General features: G+C 52.3%; 1 protein-coding gene and 1 long non-coding RNA gene across 3 annotated transcripts; one reads left to right on the top strand and one right to left on the bottom strand.

The window, feature by feature from the left end:
- Positions 1–250: 250 nt before the first annotated feature.
- Positions 251–3893, bottom strand: LOC132542074 (uncharacterized). The gene is made up of 2 exons (XR_009553219.1): positions 3738–3893; positions 251–470 (listed from the first exon to the last, which is right to left on the bottom strand). It is a non-coding gene; the product is annotated as an uncharacterized LOC132542074 (long non-coding RNA).
- Positions 3894–4637: 744 nt separating this feature from the next.
- Positions 4638–7486, top strand: UBB (ubiquitin B). Of its 2 annotated transcripts, none has more exons than XM_060204477.1 (2): positions 4638–4790; positions 5958–7486. In XM_060204477.1, the coding sequence occupies exon 2, from the start codon at positions 5964–5966 to the stop codon at positions 7335–7337; it is 1374 nt and encodes a 457-aa protein (XP_060060460.1). In that variant the 5' UTR covers positions 4638–4790; positions 5958–5963; the 3' UTR covers positions 7338–7486. The 2 variants fall into 2 exon arrangements, with proteins under 2 accessions (XP_060060460.1, XP_060060461.1); XM_060204478.1 differs by lacking the exon at positions 4638–4790 and adding an exon at positions 5046–5067.
- The last annotated feature ends 446 nt before the right edge of the window (positions 7487–7932 follow it).

Raw genomic sequence — 7932 nt, 5'->3', positions numbered from 1 at the left:
ATTTATTTATTCATTTGATAGGATAGAGAGAAATTAGAGGGAAGTGGGGTAGAGAGGTAGAAAGACAGACACCTGCACACCTGCTTCACCACTTGTGAAACTTTCTCCTGCAGGTGGGGACCAGGGGCTTGAACCTGCACTGTAAAGTGCGCGCTTAACCAGGTGAGCCATCACCTGGCTCCAAACTACTAGTAAATTGGGAGTTGGTCTCATTTTGTTAAACTAAATAGCCAAATAAGGAAATGACTAATACAGATTAAGCCATATTTTAAATCTCAGTTGATAATGTCAAGAAACAATTGTGGGGGTCGGGCAGTGGTGCGCCCGGTTAAGTGCACATATCACAACGTGCAATGACCCAGGTTCGAGCCCCTGCTCCCACCTGCAGGAGGGACACTTCCAACAACGGTGAAGGAGGTCTGCAGGTGTCTTTCTCTCTATCTTCCCTCCTGTCTCAATTTCTCTCTGTTCTGTCAAAGAAAAAAGAAAAAGTGAATTTACAATGAGAAACTTTTCTCATGATGTTTATGAAAAGTCCATTATTAGTCAAATAAAAATCGCTCAGAATCTAGTAAGCCTTTCTTTTGTTTCAAAGGGACTGGCTGGGACCATGCCGGCGCGTTAAGTAGAGGGCAAACGTCGCCATGCCCGAAGACCTGGGCTCCAGCCTCCAGTCCCAAGCCCCAGTGCCCACGCGCAGGGCGGCAGTCTCCACGTGCGGTGGAACGAGGCCTTTCTTCTTTCCTGTGCCTCTGTTTCTCTCTGTCCAAGAGAAGAGAGGAGAGGGGAGGAGAGGAGAGGAGACGTGAGGGAAAAAGAGGAGAGAGGAGAAGAGGGAAATATGGCCACAGGAGTGGTGGTACCGTGTGCTGCAGGCATCAAGCCCCCTCAATAACCCTGATGGCAGAAAAGTAAACTGAAATTAGTTTTAAAAAGCAAATGATTGAGGGTCGGGCTGTAGCACAGTGGGTTAAGTGCACATGGCGTGAAACTTGAAGATCAGTGTAAGGATCCTGGTTCGAGCCCCCGGCTCCCCACCTGCAGGAGAGTCGCTTCACAAATGATGAAGCAGGTCTGCAGATGTCAGTCTTTCTCTACCCCTGTCTTCCCCTCCTCTATTTCTCTCTGTCCTATCCGGCAACAACGACATCAATAACAATAAAAATAATAACCACAACAATGATAAAAACAAGGGCAACAAAAAAGGAAAATAAATATTTTTTAAAAAAGCAAATGATTGCCTAAGCAAAACCCATTTGCCTATAGTGGTTAAATAAGTAGTCTCATATATATATATATATATTTATTCATTCACAAGGATCCAGGTTTGGATCCCCAGTCCCCACCTGCAGGGGAAAGCTTCACGAGTGGTGAAGCAGGGCTGCAGTTGTCTCTCTGTCTCTCTCCCTCTCTATCATGCCCTTCCCTCTTGATTTCTGGCTGTTTCTATCCGATAAATTAATAAACATAATTAAAAATATTTAACTTATAAAAGGCAATGTGTAAACAAGTTACAGAATAACCTATCAGGAATTTGGTGATGTTGCGCAATACTGACTGTCGTGTTCAACGAACATTCAGTGAATGAAATGCAATTTTCCCTTTACTTCATCCGGTGGGGGAAAACAAAACCTCAGAGTCAACCTTAGGCATTAAAATACAAAGCAAAAATGAGACCACTTGGGAGTCGGGCAGTAGCACAGCGGGTTAAGCACAGGTGGCGCCAAGCGCAAGGACCGACGTAAGGATCATATGTAACATATATGCTCAACCAGGTGTGCCACCACCCGGCCCTCCCTTTCATAATTTATTATCAGAAATATTACTAAAGTTTCCATTGTAAATCAATTGTTAGATGTTCATTGATTGTACAAGGATAGTACATGCCTTCCTTCTGAAAATATTTTGACTTACTGAGGTCACCAAATGACCCACTTTGAGAAGACACTAAACCAGGAAGCTCTATGACTGACTATGTTCTGGCAACTTCCAGAAGGCCCAGCTGTGTCATTGTGCCAGTCATGGGCTCTCCATTTGGATCATTCTCCCATCAACTCCCATGGCTCAGGAGGAGCTGCTAGTTACTGAAACACACTGAATTCACTGCTAGGTGGAGGGGAGAAAAGAAAAACTTACTTTAAAAGATAAATATCTAATCAACTACCTCCAGGTCCAAAATCGTCTTTAAAAATAGTTTCCTTCAGGCTAGGGAGACAGACACCAAACCGGTTATGATTACACTAAGGACTTTCATGCCTGAGGCTCTGAGGTCCCAGGTTCAATCCCCAGCACCACCATAAACCAGATCTGAGAGGTGCTCTAGTCATGGTCTCTCTCTCTGTATCCCCCTCTCAGTAAAAATATGTCAGTAACCAAAATAAGTTTTAGAAGGGTTTATCTCTACCGCGCTACTCAAGTAACTCGAACTTATCAAGTTGTAGTTAATCCAATTTAAATTAAAGCGGCCCAGGGGTCAGTCACTTCGTTGAGTGCATGTCCCTGTCGTGAGTGCTTTAACCTGATTTTTGAGTATCAAGCTTAATGGAATGTTCAGTGACATTGTGGTCTGGGAGGTGGCTCGTTGGATAAAGCACTGGACTCTCAAGCATGAGGTCCCGAGTTCAATCACGGGCACCACATGTGACCAGAGTGACGTCTGGTTCTTTCTCTCCTATCTCATTTTTTAAAAAAAACTTTAAAAAATGTTATTATTATTGGGAGTCGGGCGGTAGGGCAGCGGGTTAAGCGCATGTGCCGCGAAGCGCACTGACCAGCCTAAGGATCCCGGTTCGAGCCCCCGGCTCCCCACCTGCAGGGGAGTCGCTTCCCAGGCAGTGAAGCAGGTCTGCAGGTGTCTGTCTGTCTCTCCCCCTCTCTGTCTTCCCCTCCTCTCTCCATGTCTCTCTGTCCTATCCAACAACAACAATGAAAAACAACAAGAGCAACAAAAGGGAAAATTAAATATTAAAAAATGTATTATCATTAAAGCAAAGCACTGCTCAGCTCTGTTTTTTTTTTTTCCCCCTCCAGGGTTATTGCTGGGCTCGGTGCCTGCACCATGAATCCACCGCTCCTGGAGGCCATTTTTCCCTCTTCTGTTGCCCTTACTGTAGCCTCGTTGTGGTTATTATTATTACCATTGTTGATGTCGTTGTTGTTGGCTAGGACAGAGAGAAATGGAGAGAGGAGGGGAAGACAGAGAGGGGGAGAGAAAGACACCTGCAGACCTGCTTCACCGCCTGTGAAGCGACTCCCCTGCAGGTGGGGAGCCGGGGGCTCGAACCGGGATCCTTACGCTGGTCCTTGAGGTTCGCATCGTGTGTGCTTAACCCGCTGCGCTACCGCCCGACTCCCTCTTTCTTTCTTCCTTCTCTCTCTCCTTCCTTCCTTTTGTTATTTCTTTATCCTATTTGATAGGACAGAGAGAAATAGAGGAGATAGGAGACAGACAGACAGAGAGAGAGAGAGAGAGAGAGAGAGAGGAGGGGTGTGGACCGCGGTGCACCAGGTTAAGCGCACACTGGCCGCGCAAGGATCCCGGTTCGAGCCCCCGGCTCCCCACCTGCAGGGGAGTCGCTTCCCAGGCGGTGAAGCAGGTCTGCAGGTGTCTGTCTGTCTCTCCCCCTTTGTCTTCCCCTCCTCTCTCCATTTCTCTCTGTCCTATCCAATCAACCAGCAATGACCCTGGAGGCAAAGAATAAAAGTAAAATAAAAGGGGGGAGGAGACGGAGAGACACCTGCAGGCCTGCTTTCCCCCCTCCCCGCCGCCGTGCAAGTGCAAGTGGGGGAGCGGGGCTCGAACCCGGGTCCTCAGGCACTGCAGCCCATGCGCCTCACCGGGTGCCCCCCCCCCCAGCCGCGGCGTCTTGCAGGCTGTGTTCGCCCCCCACCCCCGAGGGTCAGCGAGGAGGGGCCCCGGGTCCACGTCGCTCGCGTGGTGACCGTGACAGCGCGGGGTGCACCCGCACCAGCTGCTCCGGGTCCAAAACAAAAGACGCGATGGCGGCTGCGACATTTTCAGGCTTTTCTGACCCGGGGGTGGGGGAGGGAGGCGTGTCTCGTGCTTCACTGCCGACGCCCGGAACGGCAGCGCGCCCCCTCGCTTCTAAACACCCCTAAACCACGACTCCCGGCGCCCCCGAGCTGGACGCCTCTGCCGGGGACGGGGAGGAGGGGGCGCGTTCCCGAAGGCGGGAGCGCAGGGCCCCGCCTCCACCAACGGCCGGAAGTGGCCCCTCCTTCCCAAAGGCGCGCCTCCGCCGCGCAGGCGCACTCGTTTACTTAGCAACGTCGGAGTTCCCGCACCCGCGCGGACAGCCCAGCAACAAGAGAACCGCCGCCTTCCCCACCAATCAACGCGGGCCTTCCCGCCCCGCCGCCTCACCAATCAGCGCCCGAGTCGCCGAGGAACTTTCCAGACCTTTCGAGGAAGGGCCCCTTAACTTGAATTCATCCGCCTAGTTATTTCCCTATATTTTTACAAACGAGGCGCGGGAATCATCCAAGGAGAGAGAAGCTGATTTGTTAAGTTCCTACTCGGAGGGAATTGGAGCTCAATTGAAGGGTCTAATAGCGTCAGGGGAGGCGGGGCGGAAGGAACTACTTTTAGCGGCGTACGGACACGGCAGCTACGTAGAGGTGATGAGTGACGTAACAGACGTCCTATAAATTTCAGCTCCGCCCAAACGGAGCGTTCACAAGCGGCCGGCAGACTTATAGCTTGCTGAGGTGTGTGTAGCGCCTGATCGACCCTTTTTTCCTCTTCGTACCATCTCCGTTTTCGCTAACAGGTATTGTTGGGCCCTTGGCCTTCAAGACTTGAAGGGGAATAGCGGGGGTGCCCAGGTGAGGAGGCCGGGGGCCTCCTGAGCCGCGCGGGCCTTGGCGGCAGGAGGCCTTGGGGGGGGGGGGAGGGCGAGCCGACGCGCCGCGGCGCGGGGCCTTCCGGAAGAGCGGCCCTTGTTGACGCGGGCAGCGCGCGCGGCGACGGCGCCTGAGCGGTTAACGGTTAACATAACCGATGGCCAGGCCGTCGTGTCGGCTGGAGAGGGGGGAGCCGGATAAGAGGTAGTGGAGCCTGGCTTCCAGGATGTCTCTCCATTTTGGGCCTCCGCCACCCCCGACTTGGGTTGAAACAGGAAGCTTGTGGCGGGATCTCGGGAGTCCTGAGGGGTGGGCCCCTCCACAGCGTTGGGCGTCGGTGTGTGCACGACGCCGGAGGTGACGGTGCGGTTGCGGGAGAGCGCGCTGCGCGGGGGGGAGGAGTCTTCCAGCAAAGAGTGGATACTTGAACGGTGTTTTATCTAAAAGGTTTCTACCTATGGGCGGGGCTAGACAGCATAATGGTGATGCGAACAGACTCTCTCGCCTCAGGCTCCAGAGTTCCAGGTTCAATCCCCCGCCCCACTAATGACCAGACTTGAGCAGTGCTCTGGTTTAAAAAAAAAAAAAAAAAGCTGAACAAAGAGAAATTGAGGGGGGGATAGGGAAAGAGACGAGACACCTGCGGTCCTACTAAGCCACTCAGTGGAGCTTTCTTCCTACGGGTGGGGCCCAGGGCCTTGAACCCGGGTCCTTGGGTGCGCTTAACCAGGTGCGCCACCGCTTGGTGCGACGCCCTCTTTTCCCCCCGCCACGAAATAATTTTGTACCCCGACTAGAATAATTGGTAGCCTCAAAGGACTGGCGAGATAAGGGATATAGGTACATTTTAATGTGTTTCTCGTTGTCATTATTGGGCAGAGGCAGCCTGAAATACAGAGGGAAGGGGGAGGTAGGGAGAGAGAGACCTGCAGCCCTGCTTTCACCACTCCCGAAGGTTTCCCAATTTCATGGGGGGACCGGGACTTGAACCTAAGGCCTTGCATATTGTGACGTGTGTGCTCAAACCCAGGTGCGTCACAACCCGGCCGATAAGGGATGACGCTCGGAAGATAATGCTGTCTTCATATCTGTAGGTCAAAATGCAGATCTTCGTGAAGACCCTGACCGGCAAGACCATCACCCTGGAAGTGGAGCCCAGTGACACCATCGAGAATGTGAAGGCCAAGATCCAGGATAAGGAGGGCATCCCCCCTGACCAGCAGAGGCTCATCTTCGCTGGCAAGCAGCTGGAAGACGGCCGCACTCTTTCCGACTACAATATCCAGAAGGAGTCGACCCTGCACCTGGTCCTCCGCCTGAGGGGTGGCATGCAGATCTTCGTGAAGACCCTGACCGGCAAGACCATCACCCTGGAAGTGGAGCCCAGCGACACCATCGAGAATGTGAAGGCCAAGATTCAGGATAAGGAGGGCATCCCCCCCGACCAGCAGAGGCTCATCTTCGCTGGCAAGCAGCTGGAAGACGGCCGCACTCTTTCCGACTACAACATCCAGAAGGAGTCGACCCTGCACCTGGTCCTCCGCCTGAGGGGTGGCATGCAGATCTTCGTGAAGACCCTGACCGGCAAGACCATCACCCTGGAAGTGGAGCCCAGCGACACCATCGAGAATGTGAAGGCCAAGATTCAGGATAAGGAGGGCATCCCCCCCGACCAGCAGAGGCTCATCTTCGCTGGCAAGCAGCTGGAAGACGGCCGCACTCTTTCCGACTACAACATCCAGAAGGAGTCGACCCTGCACCTGGTCCTCCGCCTGAGGGGTGGCATGCAGATCTTCGTGAAGACCCTGACTGGCAAGACCATCACCCTGGAAGTGGAGCCCAGCGACACCATCGAGAATGTGAAGGCCAAGATCCAGGATAAGGAGGGCATCCCCCCTGACCAGCAGAGGCTCATCTTCGCTGGCAAGCAGCTGGAAGACGGCCGCACTCTTTCCGACTACAACATCCAGAAGGAGTCGACCCTGCACCTGGTCCTCCGCCTGAGGGGTGGCATGCAGATCTTCGTGAAGACCCTGACCGGCAAGACCATCACCCTGGAAGTGGAGCCCAGCGACACCATCGAGAATGTGAAGGCCAAGATTCAGGATAAGGAGGGCATCCCCCCCGACCAGCAGAGGCTCATCTTCGCTGGCAAGCAGCTGGAAGACGGCCGCACTCTTTCCGACTACAACATCCAGAAGGAGTCGACCCTGCACCTGGTCCTCCGCCTGAGGGGTGGCATGCAGATCTTCGTGAAGACCCTGACCGGCAAGACCATCACCCTGGAAGTGGAGCCCAGCGACACCATCGAGAATGTGAAGGCCAAGATTCAGGATAAGGAGGGCATCCCCCCCGACCAGCAGAGGCTCATCTTCGCTGGCAAGCAGCTGGAAGACGGCCGCACTCTTTCCGACTACAACATCCAGAAGGAGTCGACCCTGCACCTGGTCCTCCGCCTGAGGGGTGGTTGTTAATTTTTCAGTCCTGCACTTAATAGTGCCTAATAATGGCATTTACTCTGCACTCTAGCCATTTGTCCCAATTTAAGTTGAGAAGTTTCCAATTTCAGTAATAACTAAACCTGTTCAAAATGTTAATAAAGGTTTTGTTGCATGGTAGCATATTTGGTGTCTGCTGTGAACTTGTGTGATGAAGGGCCTATTAACTGTTCAACAACTTGGAGATTTCATCGAAACCAAAAAGTTACTTGACTTTGGAAATACATAAGCAGTTAAATGATACAGGCTGTGAAGGGGAAAGTAGCTCCTTCCTTAAACCCAAAATAAGTCACCTAAACTTGAGTTTGAGACTTCAGCAGTTGACTGGAGCCACACTTTACTCTGGTGCATAGTGATAAAGTGCTTAGCTTTGACATAGGTAGTAAACTCTAACCCCAGTTCTGTGAGATGTGACAAGAAGTATACCCTAGTCATTTTTTAAATCGGCACTGTTTTGCTTAGGCCTGTGATGGTGTGGGGGATTTAACTTGGGAACCTCAGGCATGAGAGCCTGTTTGCATAACCATTATGCTGTCTATCCTCTGCCACCTAGTCAGATTTGAAGACTTAA

This window comes from Erinaceus europaeus, chromosome 12, assembly GCF_950295315.1.
Source record: "Erinaceus europaeus chromosome 12, mEriEur2.1, whole genome shotgun sequence".
NCBI lineage: Eukaryota > Metazoa > Chordata > Mammalia > Eulipotyphla > Erinaceidae > Erinaceus > Erinaceus europaeus.
The sequence above is the reverse complement of the archived record's forward strand: the minus strand, read 5'-3'. Positions and strand labels throughout refer to the sequence as shown.